This window comes from Plectrocnemia conspersa, unplaced genomic scaffold (genome assembly GCF_051122295.1).
Source record: "Plectrocnemia conspersa isolate PC_06_02 unplaced genomic scaffold, ASM5112229v1 ptg000011l, whole genome shotgun sequence".
NCBI classification, from domain to species: Eukaryota; Metazoa; Arthropoda; class Insecta; order Trichoptera; family Polycentropodidae; genus Plectrocnemia; species Plectrocnemia conspersa.
Window position 1 is genome coordinate 11,896,902 of NW_028277175.1, and position 25,507 is coordinate 11,922,408.

The 25,507-nt window shown below is 30.7% G+C and overlaps 1 protein-coding gene across 14 annotated transcripts in view; it reads right to left on the bottom strand.

The window, feature by feature from the left end:
* Ten-m (teneurin transmembrane protein Ten-m) overlaps window positions 1–25,507 on the bottom strand; it is a 460,112-nt gene that overhangs the window by 217,078 nt on the left and 217,527 nt on the right. For 5 of the 14 annotated variants that reach the window (XM_088198139.1, XM_088198145.1, XM_088198138.1 and 2 more), the window contains one exon: window positions 18,612–18,692. The exons of the other annotated variants lie outside the window; for them this stretch is intronic. In XM_088198139.1, the coding sequence (XP_088054265.1) occupies window positions 18,612–18,615 (4 nt within the window). In that variant the 5' untranslated portion in view covers window positions 18,616–18,692. The remainder of the gene's footprint in view (window positions 1–18,611; window positions 18,693–25,507) is intronic. 14 annotated transcript variants of the gene reach the window in all.

Below are 25,507 nucleotides of genomic sequence, written 5' to 3' on the forward strand. Positions count from 1 at the left end.
ATCTCTAATCTTATTAGTGACAAATGGCAATCTATTCGGCTTGTTAATTTAATTAGGAATTTATTTTTATTGTTATAGCTATTATTTAAAAATAATAATATTTTAATAAATACCGACAAATTCTTCCATTAAATCCATCGATTAATAATAATGAAAATGAAATTTGACCATAACATTAAAATTTATACGGTTGAACACATTTCGGCAAAAAGTTAACATATAATGGAAATAATAACGGTCGAAACAATAACACAACAAAGCACCCATTAATGTTTTTCTTCTGCGGAGTGAAATACGCATTAAGGGAAAATCCGTAGCTTTTGCCGTTTAATTAAATTAAAAATTAAACGTTGACAAATGTAACGGATATCCGATGTAAAAGCAGAAGAACATAATCTCCTGATATACGATAAATTAATATTTTATATGTTTATACCATAGTTACTATAAATTTCTTTATTCATTTTAATTTTATGCCCAAATGGAATGTATGAACATACTTTGAATAAAATTGTAAACTCTAAACATCGTTTACATTAGTGAATTTATTAACATTTGTAATTTAAATTGTATATAAATTCTATTTGATATTTATACTTTTGTGGGGGTTTCAACCACTTGCACAATTTGTTATAATTTATAAGTCACAACGAACAATCGAATAAACTAGAAGAGAGATAAATCCTTCTTGAAAGTGTGGCCACACAACAATAAAAGAGATATTTCGTGACCAAATAATTTTATATATAATTAGATTTATTGCACGGACCACCTAATAGCACATCCGTTCCTAGACGGTAATCAACTATAAGTGCCGACGAAAAACTACTCTTCGTTTAGAAAGACGCTCGCTAGACAATACATTCGACCTTGCGCACATTACTATTGTTCTTCGAATCTTTGGTTACTGATTGCCCGAGTGGCTATCTGGATCGCGTTTTGCAAGGCGTAAATACATTTAGGTTTGTCCAAAAAGTGATATAATTGGCTCGCAAACATCCTTATGTACAATTAATCGGAGCTGTCTCAAGCCATCATTATAAAATATGTGACACTTAGCCAAATAGAGAAGACGGAGACACAGATGCAGAGACGAGTTGAATCGTCATAAGAGACATCAGCAGATCGTCCAAAGAGCATCACCAGAACACAACACGACAAATCCCAGTTACTCAACCAAATTCACAGCCAACAATAATACAACTCGACACGCCAGCAAAAACTCTCCGACATACAGAACTTTGCATTTCAACTATACCGCCTGATGGCGGTATCTATTTTTCTCTATTTATGCAGTAATTTATATATGTTTATAAAATAAACTTTAACCAGCATTTTTGGCGTTTATTTGTCTATAAGGCCAATTACATATTTGTATGGATATAGTTTTATATATATATATATATATATATATATATATATATATATATATATATATATATATATATATATATATATATATATATATATATATATATATATATATATATATATATATATATATATATATATATATATATATATCACAGTGTTAATGTATTTATTTATTTATTTAATGGCGTAAGGACAATGCGTTACAACGGGGTTAATCTGTATCGACTGAGTAAGTCGATCAGATATAATGAATACCTTAAAGTAAGTTTTAACCACCAGACAAAGTCTGGAAATCGGTGACATCTATATTTATAATTACAATTTATTATGTGTAATATAATTTATAACCAGTAGAATATCGCAATTTTTAAATAAAAATTCGAGTGTCGCTGCTGGGGCTCGAACCCGCAACCTCTGAGTTATTAGTCTGAGACGTTACGAACTACTTTATTCCGTTTTTAAATTAAAATATTAATAATAAATTAGATTGCAAATAGAGTCAGCATAAAATATGAAAGAAAATTTTATTTCACATCAAATATGTCATAGAAAAACATCTTGTTTTTCATAAAGCACGTTGACTTCTCTTTGCTTATCATCTTCAACACCTTTCACAGTATCATCACTAGCAAAACACCCCCAAAACCAACGCACAAATAAAACGCTCCGATACCTCATAAAATTGTCGATCATGGAATAGCGCCTGTTCATTGTACACATCGTCAGTTCCGACGCTGGTTGCTCGGGGCGCTTTTTTGTTTCCTTCCAAGTGTGTTTATCTACATCTTTGAAGAATCTCTAAGCAAATGAATTTGATCGATTATCGATCCGGTTTAAAGAGGGGCGTCCCGACGACGCAAATTTCCATGTATATTGCGGGGGCGAGTTTATTTAAGCCGCAGAATAAGAAGAAGGGCGACGTGTTTTTCTTTGATGTCGATCGGCGCGTGCAACCCCCCGAATGCTCCACAGGCGCCCCGGGAAGGAGACTTCCGATAAAGACCTTCCTACGAGGAGATACCAGAAAAAAGCGTATAATGAGCGAACATGTTCGGCCACGAGAAATCACTAGATGAAATTTCCCTTTCTTCGGCTTCGCGGATATTTTTCTTGGAAATTAAAAACAATGACAAAGAAATATATTTATGTTTTCTGTATAGGTTCTTCATTATAAATTTAACAGGATAATGATTTACCGTTGTCGTTGTTTTTTGTAAATATGTTTTTATATTAATCCAACCTCATACACAGTTTATAATTAGTGTCGTTTTTTTTTAGTTACTGTCTTTAACATAGCTAACTAATTACACTACATGGTATGCTCATATTATTTTTAATTTAAATTTTTATTTGTTATTAAAAAAAATATTCTGACGGAATATTGTGATTTTATAAAATTACAATAAAATATTTTAGAATAATACATCTATTGTTACAATCGATACATCGATCGTAATCAATAAAATAATAAACGAATTAATCGTAATATCTGTAAGCAAATATTTATAATTTGAGGACCTTTTTGTACATGGTAATATTATATTAGACTATATTTTTACCAATTAAAGAGCATTCCTGTTGGAATTAAAAGATTGATTGGATGAAAATCGATTGTGACATTATTGTCAATAATTTTAATTTTTTAACTTAAAATAAATAATATAAAATAAAAAAAGAATTTTTATTTTTTAAAGTGATTAAAAATATAAATATTTTTACAAAACTTGATATTTTTTAAAATGTGATTTTTCATTAAATTGAAGTGTCAGTAACACAGAAAATGTAAAATTGATATATATATATATATATATATATATATTTAGCTTCGAAAAGCTTCGATAATGTCACTCGTAGACCCCAGTACTTGCTATCCAAAGCTGAAATATTTTCCATCGATTTTCCCGTTTGCTTCGCATTTTTCCCTCGTGCCGTATAATTAACCGCAGGGACACGTTCCTGCCTAGTACTGTGGACACGTCCGCCTATTCATCACGACTCCCTTATCTAATCAGAGACTGTGCACATCCGATTATGCTAAATAGCTTCGCCATGCTAGCACTGTCCCAGGCACATATGCAAATGAAAATGTAAATACCGTTGTGTTTATTCAAGAATTAAAAATAACAACGGCGGCGCCAAAAAAATTCGAATAAATCTTAGCAGCTAAAACGAAAAAAGTATGACATCCCCATAATATAATGCATTAGAGCAATTATCCAACCCAGGTATTCACACAAACGGACTGATATATCGTCTGTGTTTTTTGAAAGCTGTAAAAAATAAAAGCGAAACTTCAGAGGACAACCCTTTCGCTACAGCAAAATAAAAAATAAGCAGAATAATAATAAAAAAGTAGCAGCCATCCCCCAAAGAGAGCGAGAAAGTTTAATCTCAAAAAACTGTGCTTAATTCCTCGCTCATTTAAAGCGTCGGTAATTTTTTACCTTCCACACGATAAATAAGTGGACATCCACTTTTACGAGCTGGGAAATTGTGGAGCGTAAAAATGGAATGGTATACACAAAGATTTTTTGTCGCTCTTTGGACGCGATGGCAATTTATCGTGTGCGAAATTCAAATGTGAAATTTAAAAATAAAAAAATGCTGCCAAAAGATTAGCAGCGTGTTACATTAATAGACTCGGTTACCAATCGCATGGCATTTCAAATATTTTTGTTAGTATTATGCAACACGATTTTTTGTAAGCTTTTAAAATGCCAAAATAAATGCATTTTAAGATAAATTTGACAGAATTTGCGGGGTTGGTTGTAATGGGGTATTTTATCTTAACGCCCGTGGTGCTTTTACAACCTTTTTTAAAACCTGTTATTCTCACTGGTATATACATGTATATATTTTTTGCACAAAAATACAATGTGAGAAAATTATTTTGCTAGAAATAAAACTTTATTTCACTAAAACTTCAGAAGTAACGCGTAAAAATAGATGAGAAAACTTTGCTTGTTGCTGAATCATATAAATATATTTTATTTTCTCGTAATAAATACAAATACGTATATGAGTAAAATATATGTATATTTACAATATAATAGCAAGATGTTAATTAAGTGATCGATAAGATTTGATTTTCGCGTTAGTTAAACTATTTATTTAGATGGCTTATCGCTCGACAATTAATTGTTATTACAGGCAAAACGGTTATTTGTATGCCAGAATAATGTTAGGGCTATTATACCCATAAAAATCGTACAAAAACGATCGGGGAGTTTTAATACGTTTTCTTATCGGTAATTATTTTTAATCACTGTTTTTAATGGTATTTAGTCAAATATGAATTTTAAATAAAACTTATTAATTTTGGTATTAAACAATACGCAGTAAAAATATAATTGCCTAATATATTTTTATTACTAAGTAAGATACCTTTATAATAAAAAATAATTTAAAATAAAGTGAAGAAAGAATATTTAAAATTTATTTCAATGAATGATTCTCTTACCCTAATTGATGGTGGTATGATACGCATGTCAAAATTCAATTTTGCTCGCATTCCTGTTATTTATGTGCGTCACACGTTTTGGTCCATTCGCGCGGATTCAAGAAGAGGGCAGATCTCTTCCGTTGGGTGAAACTATCAATCTCCACTTCCTCACATCCATCAAGCATTATTAGAGCCACGCCTTTTTATTGAAGCCATCTATCCGCTCATAGGAGGTTCATCCGACGTAAAAAAGACTCACGGGCGACGCGCGTGCCTAACCTTCGATTCGTCTTGTCAGACGAACCCTTTGTTTGGCAATTAAAATAAATGGACTAGATGCCGAACACACCTTGGCCGTTAAAATTGCGTCCGCTTCAATCGCTCCCAGGGTGGAATGAAGGTAGCCATTTGTTTCAATACTATTGAAAGAATGTTTGAACCTTTGACTCCAAACAATATGTTGTAAATCAAATGTTTAAATAATACTGAGTAATATATTATTAAGATGTTAGATGTCCAACAAGCGCTTCATCGTAAAATAAGAGCTAGTGTGTAACAAACTGGATCAGTTTTGTCCAAGTTTGTAAAGTCGGCGAGGCGTCATGAAGTCAGCTGTCAAGTTTATGCCAACTTCGAAGTCAACTGTACTGGCTCCGCGAACTTGTTCCGGAGACGTCAGCTCTAATTTTAACGCAAGGGCGGAAATTTTGTCCGCCGCTTAACCGTGCTTCCGCTTCCGTTTCGGCTGAAGGGTGGCTTTTTAAAATTTTGACACCCAAATTTTAAACGATGAATTTGCAAAAGCGCCCTTGCCCCATGCGCTTGCGTAGGTACACCGACACGTGTTGTGGTTTATAACTTAAAATGTACTCCTACGGACTATTTACTAACACGTATTAAATTCATTTTTCCATTAATTTTTTCAAAGATTCAGATAACTTGAAATATAATTATTTAAATTAGCAAAAAATATACGTAAACAGAGAGAGAGAGAAAGTAAAATAAAATGTATTAAATGTATTGTTAATTTACAGCAAAATATCACATTTAACCAATTTCAGAAAAATCATTATAAGGCAATAGAGCCTTTTCCAATAAAGATTGGTCAGTTTTAATATACATTTATAAATATATATTCATACCAAAAAACGACAAGCGATTTTTATATTAAATACCAAAGAATTCATTCGTATTTGGTTATATCTTTACCACCACTGCTTGACACACTACCATCAAAATCAAGGAACAGTGTTAAGATGTTTTCTTTTTAAATAAAAGCAATAATTCCACCAGCATTTTCGAATATAGAATTAAAACCATTTTAAAAATAAAAAAATATTAAGGCAACCTTTTATTAAAGCAATTATTTTTCTATTAAATTAAATATTTTGCATATATTAAAAATAATAGTTTACCTAGCACTACCTTGTAAATAATAAAATATTATAAAGCACTAACACGGCATAACCTTTATCCGACTATGCATCCCTCGACCCTCAATACTTTTTCTACCCGTACAGAGTTTTTTACTTAAAACATAATTTTTTAATTCAAGTCAAGAAAAAATATTTGTTTTTTAAAAATGATTTTTGTGTTATCTGTTTATCAAACTAATAATAAATGGATTATTTGTACATGTATGAAATATTACAGGGTTGAATTCTTCTGTGGAGGTTTTCACCACTTGCACAATTTGTTCTAATTTTAAGTCACCCTAGAGACAGATAAAACAAATAATTATAATTGGAAATATTGCACGGAACGCCTAATAGCAAATTAATCAGTCATAGAAATCACTGTTATTCACCCATAAATATTACCAAAAAAAGAAACTACTCTTTGCTTGAAAAGGACGACGCTAGACAATTCATTCTACCCTACGTACATTACTATTGTTATTTGACTCTCGGTTACCGATCGCCGGAGTGGCCATTTAGTCTGTGCGTTCTGCAATTCGAGCATTATAAAATATGTGGCACTTGACCATAGAAGGAAGAGGCGCCACGGAGCCATTGTAGCAGAGACGAACAGGAATGTGCGAACACGAAAGACATTAAAGGGACACAGCTACGGAAATCACGGCCGATAATAATACAATTTGACACGCCAGCGAAGACTCTTTGACTTCAGAGACCTGTTATCTTAGCTCCAACGCCTGATGACGGTATCTATATATGGGTTAATATGTATAAAAATACCTATTATCAGCTTTTTTGGCGTTTATTTGATTGAAAAGTCACCGTTCGGCTTTAAAGCCCGAAACTTATATTCAAATAATGATATAACAAATACTACTTATTGAGAGACTCGTGTCACAACTTTGATAAACGTATACAAATAAGTAAAGAGGCGCATAATGTTTATTACCTAAAAAGTTAAAGAAAATCAAAAATTTTATGAACTGCCGTGACACATTTTTACAAACTGAACCGGATTTTTTTATATTATTAAAATATATGCTTATATAATAATTTATAAATCTAACTTTAAAAATAATCAGTGATGTAAATTATTAATAGATAAATAGAGCAATATTTTTTTTAATATATATAATAAAACTTGGATATTAATATTTATTAAAAATAATATTTTACACGTCAACGAGGCAACAGCGGCCGGATAATAGCAAGGGCCGATTAGTGTGCACTTAAACACCAATCAAGAACATTAACAGGAGCTTAAGAACTATTTTAATACCATCCTTTCTTGGATGGTGCGTTCAAACGAATTAACGAGAGCAATATACATAAACGAAACCCTCGTTTTGTAATAAGACCGCCGTTAAAGGGCGTCAAGAAGTAATGCAACATTCGATCGCAAATTAAACATTAAATTACACGATAATTACTAATTGAAAAAAAATAGTAACAGATGTTAAATATCACAAAAGTACATTAAATAAAAAAAATCAAGTCACGGTTTTAAAAAAATATGTATGTATACATATATAAAAAGTAACAAAGATTTGAGATTGTCATCGTGACTACTTTGCGTGTTAAGATTCAATAAAGCACGTGAAAAGCGGTGACCGTTGGTGACCCATTGATTTCTCGTTCACGTGTTAACGCCTTTTTATAGATCATCTAAACTGGGCCATTAAATATTTTTTTTGGCCAAACCTAAAATAAGATTTAGGGTAACTTGTGTGGGCAGAGAGGCACACAAAGGGGTGCTCGTAATATGCATAAGAGGTTTTTATTTTCACATACTCGTGAATTATGAGACACTATTGGTGTCCGAATGGTATTAATACTTTTTTTCTGAAGGGGTCGTAAAATCGAAGGAAACATAAAAAAGCTTTGGCTGCCATATAAATAAAAACACAAAGGAAAAAGGATGCGTATGTTACGTGCGTGTCGGAATTCCAATTAAGGACGTTTTCTTGCGTCTATGAAATATTGATATTAATCGATGCATTCTGATAATTGAATTCTGGGGTATTAAATATTCAGTGTAACAACCACTGGTGCTGTCCATGTGTTAACGATATGTAGTCATAACTAACATTTAATATGAACCCCATATATATATACTATATTGTTAATAAATAATGTATAGGTGGATTATTTATGTACATATTTATCAAATGACCTAAATGTCACATCACATTTAATACACGCATCCTTTATAATTGCAAATAATAATATAACTATTGGTTTGAAATTATAAATTTATTTTCTTAGTTAGTAGTATAACTGAAACTGCTTATTTTTAAAACTAATTGAATAATGATTTTGTGTGTTCGTGTGTGTTATGTGTGCATTTTTAAGTACATAAATGTAAGTACATAGTAAGTATATATTTAAAAATTCTAATATGTATTTTTTGTAATTGTTGTGGCTTTTAATATGATAGTAATTAAAAGCAAACAGCGATTATGAAAAAAAAAATACTTTTTTAATAACTAAAATATGAGCCATTTTTACAACAGAATAACAATGTCTATAAAAATAGACTGATGTTTTCAAATGACGATCTATCACTTCCATTTTTAAATATTTTATTTAAATGAAAGAAGTCGAAGTGCTAAATAATGTAAAGAGAAAAAAATCGAATCTCAATTCGTTTAAATATGTAATACTAAACTTCTGAAAAATGTCCTTTTTTTCGGTCAATTCCTACACTATCCCCCTTTGTCCATTTTATTCCTTTTTGAATTGACATCAAGATGTATTGATAAATCTACAGCAGATATCTCTAAGCATATTGCTAATGTTCATACATTTGTTTGTAATTTAATTTAACAATGTCCCTCAATTTTTTCAATAATTAATAAATTTATATTTCTCGTTAGTTATCTCTCACTCATTCTCGTCACTTAACGCGCGAGCGAGCGAAAGGGAAATTATCTCGCCGTACGCGCCTGATATGTATATAATATATATTGACTTATTAAGATAATTAATATAATATTTGATCGCAACTAAATAGATTTTCTCTAATTGAGTAAATAATTTATTGTTGAATACACAATATTTTTTATTATAAAAGCTTTAGTTTTTGCTAAAGAAAAAATATTTAGTGAAATAAGTTTTATTATCAAAATAGTTAACAATGAATTCAAATATAGTCTTAGAATTGCGTGACAAGAAAATAAAGGAAGCTCAAGCTCACGAATAACACGACTTCTCAGTGCCCCTCAGAGGATGTAATAACGTTAAAATACCAAGGTGTCAATCGATTAACGGCAATGCGTGTCATTTGCGAAGAAAAATAAATTTACGTCTTTTTTATTCGAATCGCGCGTATTTGCGAATATTTCGTTCTATACTTTACGATCGCTTTCATTTTTATGATCGACATTCGCATGTAGGTATTCGGCAATAAAAAATATGGTTACGTATTTATCACTTGCTTGGCGATAACGCACGGGTCGTCACTAAAAGGGTTAAAATGTAATACAATCAGCGTTTTATACAAGTAGTTAAATGTGAAAGCGTTATGTTTTATGCGAAAAATGACGTTGTCGAGATTGGACTATAAAAATATTGGATATAAGACAGAATGTATTTATTATTAAAATTTTAAAATAGAACATAAACAGAGATTTTAAAATTATAATACAGCTTTATGTGCGTCAATTTCCTTGGCTCTCGACTTTTATGACTTTAACATTTTAAGCAAATTTTAATACACAAGGATCAGCACTAATACCAATTCATTGATAGATCATAATATGTCAAATTTTAATTTATTAGGAAAAACATTATCGACAACTACAGAAAACTACAAAACATAATAAAATAAATAAAATAAATAAAATTAAAACTACTATAAGTAAAAGTAAGCCTTGACAAAAGTACAGATAATAAAATTATAGGTAACGTTCCATTGTATGAGCATCTAAATAACAATAAAATATTAAAAATATAAACATCTGTAAAAAAAACTAGATTAATATAATAAAATATTTAATGATGCTAATAATAACCAACTTAAGATATGGAAAAATATTAAAACAATTAATAAAAATATTTTATAAAGATAAAAATTAAAGAAATCTTATTCTAAATATTAATGGAAATTTAACAACAGAAAAAAATAGTCGATGAATTTAATATACATTTTATCTTAAATGGAACATTTTTATAATATATACTGATGATATAAACACTATCATAAATATGGCTTAAATCAAAGGATATATTTATTTTCAGCAAAATAAATCAAGAGATATACAAACAAATTCAAAAATAACTCACATTTCTCGAAATATACTGCACTTTTGATAATATATATTTTTATACAACTGGCTTAAATTAATCTACATTTAAAATGAATAATATTATATTACATCATTAATATATATGAAATTAGGGTTAATTCAAATGCGAACCACATGGGGTTAATAATGAGCGTCACCGTTCATATAACAATATCGTACAAATCAATGTTAAATATTTAACATGAACGTATACGAGTATTATATAAGTCATGAAGGTAAACCTGAATATATTATATTTATCCACGTGTGTATAAAAAATATATTAATATTTAATAACATGGCATAACGCACCGCCAACAGTTGTTAAGTATTGGTGTGGTACAAAATGAAAGGAAACTCGTCTATGGGGTCTCGCCGGGTGGTCCCGTGGTACCCTGACTAGAATACAAAGGTAACGCAGGACCGAATCGTTAAACGAAGGTGAAAAAAAAAGATCGATAATGTATGTTTAGGGGCATTATGTAGCCATTATACAGCGACCTTACGCCTGACACAATGCTAGGGAACTTAGAATTACTGGACCGCCTCCCGAGGTCTAGGCTTGGAATCAATGGATAGGAATATGATGCGACGTTTCACAATGCAAATTTTATTCAATTAGTATAATTTATGTAGGTTTGTTATGTGCGTCCACCCTGAAGGAAATTAAATAAGTGCCCGAGCAGACGACTTAATGAACCGTTCTTCGTTTATTATTCCACGATTGGATAATTCAATTCGAGATAATTAAGTATAAGCTCTTCGAAAAGTTAAAGGGATATTCGGATTATTAAGTACATTGGTTTAAATTGACACTATAGAATTTTTTTGCATATTAATAAGTTTTTTTTTATATTTTTAAAACTTTCGCTTTAAAGAAATACTTAATTAATTAATTAGTGGATATTTTTTTATAAATATGACAATAATTTGAGGAAATAATAACGGTTGTAAAATTATTTTTTTTTCGATTCGTATTTAAAAAAATGACTTTTAGTTTTGGAATTTCAATAGTGCGATACTGCATATCTATAAGCGACGATATAAACGATACTCGATGCTATAGATATCTACTCTGGATATACCATAGCACACAACAGAAGTACAGCCGCACACAATAACGTCTCATGTCTCGCATTGTCACCGTTAATGGGGGAACCATGAAGCTCATTGTGTCCCGTCCACAATGACGAGCCCCGGTCGTGACTTCCTTGCGGACGTATGAAAGGCGTCACTCGTGCTGGACTAAGGTCACGCCTGCGACGGTGATCTTCGGAAGAAATCCGTGAAAAGGCCGAGACTAAGAATGGTCCGTGACTGGAATTCCATGGACCAATGTGCCCATTGTCCCGCCGCGAGATCCTATCTTCTTAATCACATCGGGAAGGCGCATCGGCGGAAGCGCGGCAGACTCGGTTCGGTTCGGATCGATGTGACACACGGGAGATCTCAAAGTTTTTTACTCTACAGATCAGATCGGACATCTGATGGCCGGTCGAGATTAAGGCGATTTATGGACGGACAATTGATTAAAAATGCTTTTGCTTCGATCTTGATATTGGTGGACTCGGCTATTTACACCGTTCGTTATCGGTGTATCGAATAATTTTAATGAATTTATAGATACCTTGATTAGAAAATGTATTATTAAAAAAAATTCATATATAAGTCTCAAACCAGGCTCATAGTTTATAGAGATTTTTCTTATGAAAGAGAAGCATAAGTTGTTAGCATATGTTTTTAACTGTCCCTGGGCGTATATCGAGAACTTTTTTCTTATCCTTACTTTACCGTATTTCCTAGCTTGTATTAGTCCCTGCTTACCATATTACAGGACGCTAATGTTTACACGGAAAACAGTGAGTAGCTTCGCTTTGCAGACTCGTTTCAAATGTATTTTACATAGTACCTCAAATGGAACACGATATTTTATTCATTACGATCCATAGAATAATATCTCATTTAAATTTAACGATTAATTCTCATAAATGTTCCTTATGTCTTGAGCACCTTTCATTGCGTCCATTAACGGCTGCGATTTCGCTAACGTCTCACTTGAAACTTTCGGTCCAAGTTGTCGTAGATGATGATGAAAGTTCGCAAGTATACGTGCAAGTGTTTAGTTCCCGTGTAGCGACGCCCCCGTGTGCCATTTTCGCTCAAATGGGAAACGAGCTTTTCTCGTAGTACCGGTGAGGTCACACGAGCTTTAGCCACGTGACTACGACAATCGCTCAAATAAAAACTAAACTGAATTTTAATACGTATACACTGTAACGCACCTGGCGTAATAATATATTATTTATGCGGATAGAAGTAAATATAATATTATTCATCATACCAATTAGCGATCATCGGGCGCCGGCAGCATCCGACTACTACGTCATGAATATTTAACGAGATTCGATACGAGGCGGAAAATAAACGCTCATTAAGTTCGAAACGAGTTTTCTTGTGCGTCCAGATAATAATGAAGATTGAAAAAAGTGCACGAAAACAATCTATATTTTACACTACATAAATAAAAAGCATATTTTATTTATATATACCTACAACTAACACAACTTCATACAGTATTGGTATACACAGAAAAATAATTATTTGATAATTGGAGAGTATAGGTATAAGTGATACTTTTAAGATGGTTTAATAATTACTTATATAAAAGAAAACAAAAAGTTAAAATAAATAATGTATATTCTGAAGAGAAATTAGTGTCTTATGGAGTACCACAAGGGTCTAAATTGGGACCATTGTTATTTGTTTTGTATATTAATGATATAGTTAATAACGTGAAAAAATGTAAAATTCATCTATTTGCGGATGACACATTAATGTATTGCATAGGCGATAACATTAAAGAAATTGTAAATAATTTAAATAATGAATTAAGTATATTAGAAATATGGTTAAAGAATAATGTACTTAAATTAAATGAGAATAAAACTAAATGTATGTTTATTAATTATAAAAATGTGTTAGATAATACTACCAAAATAGTAATAAATAACTCTAGTATAGAAATAGTGGATAATATAAAATATTTAGGAGTAATTGTTGATACAAAATTAAATTTTAAAGAACATTGTAATTACATATTAAAAAAAAATAGTAGAAAAATAGGTTTATTATTTAGATTAAGAAATATATTAAGTATAAATACAAAAAAAAAATTTACAATAGTATAATATTGCCCCATTTTAATTATTTTGCAACACTATTAAATATGTTAAATAAATTAGATAAACAAATGTTGCAAAAATTACAAAATAGGGCAATGAGAGTAATCTTAAATAAAAATAGATTAACTAATTGTAAAAGTATGATTGATAGATTAGAATGGTTGAATGTTCAAGAAATATTGAGTATGAATGCTTTAGTATTTATATATAAGTTAGAAAATAATATGTTACCAGAATATTTTAATAAGTATTTAATAAGAAATAAAGATGTACATAAATATAATACTAGAAATAGAGAAAATTTAAAGATAATTAAGTATAAGAAAACGAGTACGGCTAGGGGAATTATGTACGGAGGTTTTGATTTATATAATAGTCTTCCAAGAGAAATCCAAAACAGCAAAAATATAACGGGTTTCATAAATGGAATAAAAAAACACCTTCGTACATATAGAAATAAATTATAATATTAAGACTTTATTATTGTATATTTTTATTTTTTATTTCTGTTATGTGTTTTTTATATATTTTTATATGTGTTTACTAAATTTGTTAGATGTAAAGATTAGCTATGAAGCTAAATAAATAATAAATAAAATAAACCAATAATAATAGTAAATCAGAGAAGCCTTTTAAGTTCAGATTGTTTCAAATTAGATTATTGAATTAAAAACGTATATTATGGAGAACGTTTTGTGGAAAATAAAGTTTTGAATAAAGACTTAAAAAACAAATAAAATACCAAAAAACATAATTAATTTAAAGCCACATATCAATATTTACACTTAATGATCCAAAATTGCTTCACTCTAGTTTCAAATGCTAAAAATATATTTGTTAAGCTCCCAGATAAAATATGTTTTTTATGAAGCGTAACAAATGCTTTCAATGTCAATTGCGAAGTAACAAAATTTTTACATAACATTAGTATTGATGTTTACAATATGTAAAATATGTAGTGCTGAAAATGTATTGATACATAGACACAGCACCATGTTATATCAAATTAAAAAAAATATATATATAAAATATTCAGTAAGATTTTCTTCGTGATAATACTAACACGGTTATATACTTGTGGGATGGGCTGTAAGGATAATATCGCAGCAACCTCATTAAAATTTCCTTTTTGCACAAAAATATATTTTATCAACGCAATAAGCTTACGTATATTTCACCTGAGGAGTAATTGCATTAAAATTACATTTGGGACTCTAAAAATTCCCTTTTGCGCCTAGATGTCGGCGTTAAATTATTATTAACTAAAATCGTGTATTATTAATCAAGTCATGGAATCTAGTCCGTTTCGAGCAATTTTCTTCCCCGTGAACACAAACAAAACGACAAATTACGCCCCCCTTTTCCGACAACGGGTTCAGATGATCTGAATATTTAATTCTGAATGGACCTTATTTAGATTCCGGATGCATACAACATCAAAGAGACCGCTGGTCAACTATTACTACAAATTACAAATATCAAGCAGAAAGTTTAAGGATAGGTACCTACTATTGATGAATATTGTAACGATGTGAACGAGAAAAGTTTTACGCAGCAATAAATAAAGATAAATAATCTCAATGAGATACGGCTATTAATAATATATCAAAGAACATATTTAAATTATTAGGATATTTTAAAAATAGCTGTAGATTTTAAACCTCTATAATAAATATCTAAATTTCCTCTTAATATTAACATTCATATTCACGCAAAGTACAGTTTTACAATAAATTTAATTTACGGACATAGCAAAGTTTATGGGATCAGCATTTCATAAATTATTACCTATAAAACTGTGAGTAATCGAATTAAACGAGCAGTTTTCAACTATGAAAGCGAGTAACAAAATTGACTTTTGAACCAAAGCAAATATGATTGAAACTTTTGATTCGTAAGAGCGAATGTTTGTCGTAAAATAGGTTTAATTAGTCGTTTCGTTTTAATTTTGCCAAACTATTTAATTGGGATTTTACGCTGTGTGCGGGTAAAACGTTTAAAGTAAAATTTTTGCTCTAGTTAACGAGTTCATTGTGATAATTCGGATATAAGTATTTAATAATTTAGTATACAATTATAAAGAAAGTAACATAAAATGAAATTTATTAAATTAAAATATAGTTAAGATCTTCACTTTTATATTATATAATTAATAAATTTACCGCGAAAAGTGTTCTATTCACAGCTTTATTTTTCTAATGAAGCAAGCTATAAAATAATTTCTTTAAAACTATTTTTTTTAATTTAACAACCTGTTGATTATTAAATTATTATTTTAATGAGCAATTTTAAAAGCTGTTGAGCAAATTAATATCATTGACTGAATTATTCAACTATTCGTTAAAATTTAAAATCATACATTCACTGCTATGAATAAGTCGAAAATACGCGCCGAGTCGTATTTTTGAAATTTACTAGCGCGCTCATCCCTTTTTTTGTCAGGATTGTTCATTCATTGGAGGAGTCATACAATTTTATTTGAACTTTCTACAACGTTCATAGGTTGAAAAACAATTAATAGAGTCGGCATTAGTTCAATTGTCACAAAATTCGGTTTTCGTTTTTACCTAAAAAATGATTTTGTATTCAATACCCCTATTGTCTTTGAGTATTTGCATGACGCAAGATGGCTGTTTTGAAATATATTTTGATTACCTCCGTGCATATTTAAAAAAAATGCGGCGTTTCGGTAATCCTGTTGATGATTCAAAGAGTCCTACTGAAAAATAATCTTTGAGGGCGTGTGGCCTTCGAAAATCGTCAGAGACGATTTTTGTTCAAGCACTAGAGCTTGAACCACAAAGGAGTGGAAAATGGTTCTCTGGACAGATGAGTCCAAGTTCAAAATTATCGGAACTAATCGTCTCCAATTCGTTCGCAAATGCCACGAAGAACAATATAAAGACCAGTGTTTGGCTGAAACAATTGAGCACGGGAGATGTTCTATAATGGTTTGGGGGTGTTTTCCAGCGAATGGGTTGGACCCTTGGACAAAATTCATGCGAGACTGAAGGCAGATAGCTACATGAAAATATTAAGGCTGGGGTCCTTGATATGTTCGATTGGCCGGCCCATAGTTACAATTTTAATTGCTCTTCATTCGGAATATTTTAACAAAAAAAAAACAAAAAGACGCCCAAAAAATAGGGAAGATCTGTGGAGAGCACTAAAAGAAGAATAGGTAAAAATACCCAGAGAATTCATTAAAAAACTAATATCAAATGCCCCAACACACATGGCAGTAACAGTGCGCGCTAAATATTAGGTTTTAATTTTATTTTTAATGAAGTTGTTTATAGGTAAATTAATTTAAATTAAACGTAAATGTGACCAAATAATGGCATTTTTATTTTTTAATATTACTTTTAATCGATTGGTTATCAATGTTTATTCAAAGAAGAATATACCGTTAGAAGACTTATTCATATGTACATATAGTTTTTCGAAGGCTAAATAAGGTAATTGCTATAATTTACAATAGCCTTATGCGTGCACTACACTCTCTCGAAGTTGTTCGAACTAAAGTTCAACTGAAGTCGGCCGAGGTCGCCGACTTCCGAGTAGCGGCCACACTGTCACAAATTTAATATGCCGTCCAGACGGCGGGCGTGAATGACGTCCGCATGGCGGCTGCTGTCATGTACAGCTGGCATATTTGCGCGCGATCGAAAAATGTGCCAAATAATCGCAATTTTTAAATTGTCATATTATTAAAATTATGCTACTGATAATCATAAAGTTTGTGTGGGCACTCACCAATACAATATCAGTGAAAACTTTTCGGCCGTAAATATTCAATTTACGCAAAATATTTTTCGGCTTTGCAAAATGCCATTAAGCATAAAAATGATACTTCAGAATACGAACACTACATCTGTGACTATCCTAGAATTTGTCGCCATCGATTCTAAATAAGAATTCGTTATGGTGTAACATTTATATAAACCGATCTAGAAAAATAGATATGGATATTCGAAACGATTTTTTTTCCCAAAAGCAAGTACCACTAATTATTTTTTAATTATTTAATTTTATATAGAAGAATATATTATCAAAAATATAATTAATTCCATTTGGTGCCCTAAAATATTCAAAGATGTCAGTAAGAGTCTGTTGAAGTCCCCGATAAGCATGTGGTATTATAACTTGACCGCGTGACCACGATGCAGCGCTCGACATACGCGTTAACCATAGGACGCCTACGTGCATACTGTAATTGAAGCGAGTTACTCGTTCTATCTCAGTTTGCGAAACACCATATCAATATCTCTCACTCTCGTCACTAAACACGCGAGAGAACGAAAAGGGAAGTACCTCACCGTTTGCGCTCAAAAGAGCAGCGACTTCGGTCCTTTTGCCGACAATGTTCGGATGCGCTCGAAGCTGGCCAAATCGACTGAATTAACCCCACTAACGTTCTAGGTAACCTAGGACAACTTCCGAGAGATTTTAGAGCGGGCAGAACCGAACTCGGCCGAAGTAACCCACTATATTCTCCGTCTTTGGCTAACAGAGTGTAGTGCAGGCATTAAATAGAAAAAGAAAATTTATGGCTTAAAATAAACAAATTAAAAATCTTTAAAAATAAACAATTCAAAAAAGTAACAATTTACATAAAATTAATAAATTAAAAATTCTTATAAATTTATTGTTTTTGCAACCCACATCAAAACCTTCTCCTCTACTCAATATATGTACATATGCTTGTATCGAAGTATGGGGGTGGAGGGAAGAGAACGCACTTTTGCTGATTTATAATTAAATTTAAAAAAAAAATGATTTATAACGTATTTACAATATATTAATGTGAAATGTTTGCTACCGATTCATTAAATATATTGCGAATTTAAAATGGTTAACATACAGATAAAAAAGAAAATTGTAAATTAATATTAAATTATGTAAATACCCATTAACGTCGTTTTGATACGCTTCAATCTGCATACGTCGCTGATCTACGTTATCGTTTTCGTACGCATAACGTACTCACCTGTAACAAAATAAAACTAAGGTTATTTTTAATTTGGTTAGATATAAATGTGTGAAACGCAAAAAATGGTAATTGTAAATCGGTTTCAAAAATACATATTGACCCGTTTAAATATAGCCTCAATATATTATATACGAGTCTTATATTAATCGGAATAAAGTGAAGATGGCAAAAATACACGTTGAAAACTTTATTTTAGTATCTATTTAAAAAAATATTATGCTAGCAGAGTTTTTAATAGCCTAATTTCTTATGTTTTTCATAATAAGACAGCTTTCAAAACAATAGAAATAACACAATTTTATCTTAAATTTAAATTTTAGTAATAAGAAAGTTTTTTGGTTACATACTACATAAGTTTGATGTGTCAACGTCACAAATGAGCGCGGACAAATGGGCGTGAGTCAAAAGAGCGCTACCTTATAAGCGCTGTGTCATAAGAGCGCTATAACAAAATAGCATGCGTCAAATGCGCAGACAGTCATATGAGCGTTTGACAAAAGAGAGCACGTCATAAGAGCGCAAAAATACTTGGAGAAAATCAAGTAATGAATATTTTGGGAAATAGGTATACAAAATGTATGTAAATTGTTAAAAATTTACAAAGAATTAAAATTCAAGAGATATAGGCGGTAAAATTAGTATTTTATGTGCCAGAGCGTAATGACGATTAAAATGATTAGACAATAAAAACATTATTATTTAATAATTATTACGCAGATACGAAAGTATGGCTCCTAAAGAGGAATGATGGCACAGAACAAAAATTGATTGAAAACCATGACGTATACATACATACTTTGCCACATCGGAATTAAAAACATACCACTTTTAGATATTTTGGTCTTCGATTATTCCAGGTATGCAGTCACATATTTATAATTATTGTAAAATGTCGTCTATTAGATAACATCCAAGAAACTACACAAATGTATATCGCGAGTCGTCACTCGGAACATGATTTTTTTCGCTGCAACAATGGTTTTAATTTATTTTGCTGTAACCAAGTTTCTTCAGATCGACCGACCGCATCACAATAGTCGTAAAATATCAATAGAAAAAAATACGTTTTATTCGCATTTATACGGTTTAATCGACATTAACCTCAATCTTCATAAGTAATAAATATATATTACATGTTCACGTTTAATTTGTACCTGGTTTAGTCAAATCTAACGTATATGTTCATTTAATCGGAAGCAATGATAATGTTTATGTATTATAAAAGGAAAAACTCACTTTTCGGCCTCGGAGTCCGTTGACAAGAATTCAAAATTTGAAGATATCATTATGAAGATTGTTTATTTAGTTTAATCAATGTATTTTGATAATCCTCAACACATATTATGTATATATTTAATTTTTATAGTTATAACACAACTAGTTAATTTGCAATCTGATTATTTATATTCAGTCTAATCGAACAACACACATGACGAATTAATGAAAATTTTGTTTATAAATAACAATTATTTGAAACTGTTGTCACGTTGATGTCAGCCATTTTGTTTTATATTTAAATGCTTATTTTTCATTGGTCGAAACAACCGAATGCATTACCGACGGCTCAAAAATTAAATTTTTATTTTTATTATAATTATAATTAAATATACTCTTTTGTTTACGTGTATACATCGTTTATACAAAGTATAAACACAAAAAAATTACATTAGTATTATATTTTCACATTTTACTAATTGTGCAACAATATTATATATTAAGATGTACATAAATTTAATACTAGAAATAGAGGATTTTACGGCTAGGGAAATTATGTACGAAAGTGTTAAATTGTATAATAACATTCTTAAAACAATTTGCAAAAATAAAACTAATACGGGTTTTCTAAATGGAATAAAAAAACCTTCGTGCATTAAGAAATAAATTAAAATATTAAGACTTTTTTTCTGTTTTTGTTATATATTATATATATCTGTAGTTCAAATTTGTTTGATGTAAAAATTAGATATTAATTAATCTAAATAAATTAATAAATAAATAATATTTTAATATTATTTATCGAGAGTTAAACATTTGCTTTATTTAATTTTTATTGGGTCTACCAACAGATGGCATTCTACTCATCATCATAAAAACATATAAGCGATGAATTTCAGTATCAGATTCTCCTTATGCATACGAGATTAAAAATTTGCACGGCTATTAAAAAATCACCTTAAGCACTTGGTTGCTGCAATAGAAGCGTATTAAATTATTTCAGCCAAAACTACAGTGTCACCAATTTAGCAAAAAAAAATATCTTAATTTTTTGTACTTTTATATCTTTACTTTCCGAATATCCCTTGTAATATAACCTTTGTATCGACTAAATAGTGCCGCAATGGCGCAACCTTTATCTCATACATCTTACTTAATTACTTCATTCATCAATTCCGATTCATCTGTAATATGGTACCGAATTAACGGGTTCAATTAATCGAAACGCACACATTGCCGATAAATCCAAAAGGTAGTATATTCTTCGTCGCATTCAGATCGGATTTGCCGTTTTAATTGTGGAGTACCCCACTGCTTTATAATACAATGTAAGGCGCTCTCTACACTAGTCTATTGTTGCCGGGGATTCATTAAAAGGTGCGGTCGGCACTTCGTTAGGAACCCGATACGATCGGCGCGATAAAAGTCGAATCGTAATTTAGGGAGCGAATGGGATATTGCCTTATCGTCGGACGCTCGCTCAATGCTTATTCTGGCCGAATGAATGGATAATCGCCGCGACCTTAGAATTCCACGCCGTTGCGTTGATTACGCGGTCTACCGTTTTGGATTTTGCGTCAGATAACAAACGCTTTTGGCCGGCCAAGAATGAACTCGGCAAAATGGATCCTAGATCGTATCGCGGGGATGCTCGGTAATCTCACAATGGGGCGGCGTATAGGCGAAAGTGTTTAATTTAGATTGGTTTTCGGAGTATTATACACATGTGTGTATGTTGTGTGCTTCAAAAGAAACTTCGTTAGAAGTCAGAATTAAATGTGCGGGGTAGTGTGCTGGTGTGTAGTAAGTTGGTAGATTGCTCACTACAACGTATATTCAAAAAGTAGATACACAAGACTAGTGAAATAGGAGAGATATTTTATTTGGCTAGCAAATCTGCTATTTTATCATACTAAGCGTTTAAAATAATCATGCATTTTCCTAATGCCATTGTTAGTGATCTGTATTTTTTTTTGACAAGTAAGAGACATTGCATACAATAAACTTGTTTTAAAGCTTACAAAATTAAATAATAAATATTTAAAAAGCGCTTCATATATTTTATTATTTCTGCTATAAATTAATTGCGCTTAGACCCTATAAGATTTCCACTGTTCAATTGTGTTTATTTTAACCAAAAGAGTGGGAGAGAGAGAGAGAAAGCGCTCGAAACGTAAATCTGCAACTCAAATACAAGTTGCGTAAAATAAAATTAAAACGCTTACTCACAGCTTTCGCTTTTAATATTGACCTTATCGACTCAAAATACAGATAATTAACTCAATCGGCTACAAATATTATTTATATATTAATCAATAAAATATGTAGCAGTACTCTTGTTTTTATCTTTTCAAAAACCAGATTTTCTTAAGGGTTACTAGAAGGGGCTGGCTGCTTAATCAGCTATCCATTCTTGAATCAAATGAGCGCCCCCTTGTACCAACTCATTCTACTCATCACTAGAGAGAAGCTTTTTATCCGTGGAAGTAATCATATCACGCTCATTATAAATATACATTTTTTTAAGAAAAGCTCAAGTATCTCACTAATGATCAAATCGCAATTTTGTCTTCATAGAATTTATTTTCGACGCTTTGGATTATTTAAAAAATATATTAAGCGACAGTTTCGATTAAAATTATTCACACAAATATTGTAGATGTATATGTATACAATTCTTGTTAGCATAAATTATTTTAATAATATCGGTAAATATAATCAGACAATTTGTTTGAATATTCACGAGGCTCTGCCGTGCAAATAAGACGTTTTCAACGGATGAACGGTTTCAAGGGTTGGTTCGGCCGCCATTTTAGGGATGATTGAAACTTCAATTTTGGGGGTGGATGGATGATGAAGTTATATTTTTAATACGGACCCGTCGTAAAACCGGGGGAAGCGGGAATAATGTGCTTACCGCTGGCAACCACTTCCTGAGTGTGAGAAACGTATATATATATGTATATATGAGAGGGTGGGTTTTGGTCCGAGATGGTTCGAAAATAGTCATTAAATAAACGGAACGTAGCAGAAATATAAGAATTTATTTCTAAAGTTGTTTTAAAATATATTATTAAGGAATATTTATCTAAGAATGTGTTTTTTTATTCCTATAATATTTATATCATATAGATACATATATTTTATTAGCAAAGGCGCGGTGATAGAAGCAGGTTGCCCTGATCAAACAAAAGAGTTTGCATGTCTTAGCAATGGCATATAATCAGGGCAGGGGAAAACAGTGAGTCCGGACCTCATGACAAAAATGGCTCTTAATATATTTTTTATATAATAGGTACAAGTTAACCCAATCAATGCTATAAATAAATATAAAAATTAGCCACCGTTGCGACTTATTTTCTTAAATCATATTTTATACGAAATATTTTAATTAGGCACTAAAAATATCTACTCATAATATTTATATACTATATAATCGTGTTTTCTTTGTCATATTATAAATTTCTAGACCTAATATTTCTACATAACTATAGCTAGCTATCAACACTTCAAACATTGATTGTTTTAAGCTTAAATTTTTGATCGCATTAACTATGTTTTTTATCAATGTAAAAATGGCTTGATTCCTCATGTTTATTTTAAACGTTAGCCCGTCAAAGTTTTGGGTTAAGGTTTGTTTATTCGGTCAAAAATTTACCAGCTTATTCGCATAAATACACCAATATGTACAATATAAACAGCAACAAAAAATGCCTTTATAACCCATTCCGCGTAGGATTACATCGTATCCGTTACGTAACGTATCTCATAGTCAAACCCAATTAAATATAAACCGGATAATTCGGTCAGTTGGTTAATTGCTTTTGTAAATAACGCAAGAAGTATAAGATTACTGTTATTATATATCATATTTTTTAATTAATATTATTTGCATGAAATATGGAAAATCACTCATATATCAATTTGTCTGGCTGGTATGCATTTGACGTGATTTATGACTGCAACCGTCTCGTGGGGGGAGTTAAAAATGCGCGATACGATTTCGCCAGTTAACAAAAAACAAATATGCAAATGAATCTTTGAATATGACAACTGGTTAACACCGTGCAACTGTCCGGAATTTGAATGAGATGCGTTTGACGTCACGCGAAAGGGAAACGCAACCCTTACTGTGTATCGTCGCATACTTCTAATGCATTTTCGTTGTTTGTAATTTATTCACCGCGATTTGAGTTCTGGTTAAGTTTGTCTCGGTCGCGTTGTTTTACCCTAATTGGGAAGTATTTTTAAACTCGGTAGGAAATGTCACGGGGTGGGTCGAAAATTAAATTTGATAAACGAGCGACTTTGATAGTTATAATTGAACTCGGGGGGTAATAATTTGATAAGATGACGTTAATTAATTAGGATTAATGATATTATACATACGCACGGTGCTTAACCAAAGGTTTGCCAATTCAATTCTTTTGTATGATATCTTCAACGCGTTTATAAAATACAGAGTGCGGCAGATAAATAAGGAGATTTTTAAAAGTGGACAGCAAAATTAACTGTACAACTTACATATAATACGTTACTTAATATCTACCACTTTGATTTGTCAACATAGCAAAATATTGTAACATTCGGTCTTAAAATTAAAATTTGTAGTACTGATTGGTTCAAAATTGGCACTTAGCACTCAACTTATTTTGGCGTACTGACTAGAGTTTCCAAATATTCGTTATAAAATATTCGAATAAATTCGTAGTGTTATAAATAATCGAGAAATACAGTATGAATAAAAAATACACATTCATACATATGTATGTACATATTTATATGTTAACAATAAAAAGTAACAAGAATATAAAAAAAATATATTATTTTAAATATGCTATAGTGAATTTGCGTTACCACTTCACTAGTACAAATATAATTTCACTAACTCAGCCCGTTAAAATATATCAAACAATTAATTTAAAATTTCGCTTAGTTCCACATGATCAAAGATTAACAGTATTGTGACGTTAAATCTCTAATATTAAAAATAAATTAAACTAGATTCAAACCTATCATAAATAAATAAACATATTAAAAGTTCAAAAACAATAGTTAGTTTTAGAACTTTCATTAGGTCAAGTAAAGTTTGGTTAGTTAGTTTATGTTAGGTATGGGTTTAAATATACGTTTCGTAACTGCCTATTTCAGTTTTATAGACATTTTAGAGTAGCATATAATTTCACTAGCGCCTATCAATTAAATTCTAATTAGAAATACATATCTACTGGTGACAATATATTCTTACATGATTTTCAAAAGTAGCTTTTATATTGCGTGAATGCTTAGCCATTTTATTTTAGCAATAAAACTGCCACCATTTTATTCGATATGACTAGAATCATTATATCTTTGCAAAAAAACATATAACATATATAAACTCCTTTATTTTAAACAATACATTTTTTTTTAATATTTGAAGGACATATTCTTAATTTTGATTTTAAAAAAGAGTTCATATTAAGAATAGACATTCATGAAAATATACATTTTTAATAAAATATTTTTTTTTTGTAAACGAAAAACAAGTTATTCCGATCTAATATAAAATAATTTACAAATAATATGGTTTTATATATAGTTTTTTTTAATAAGTA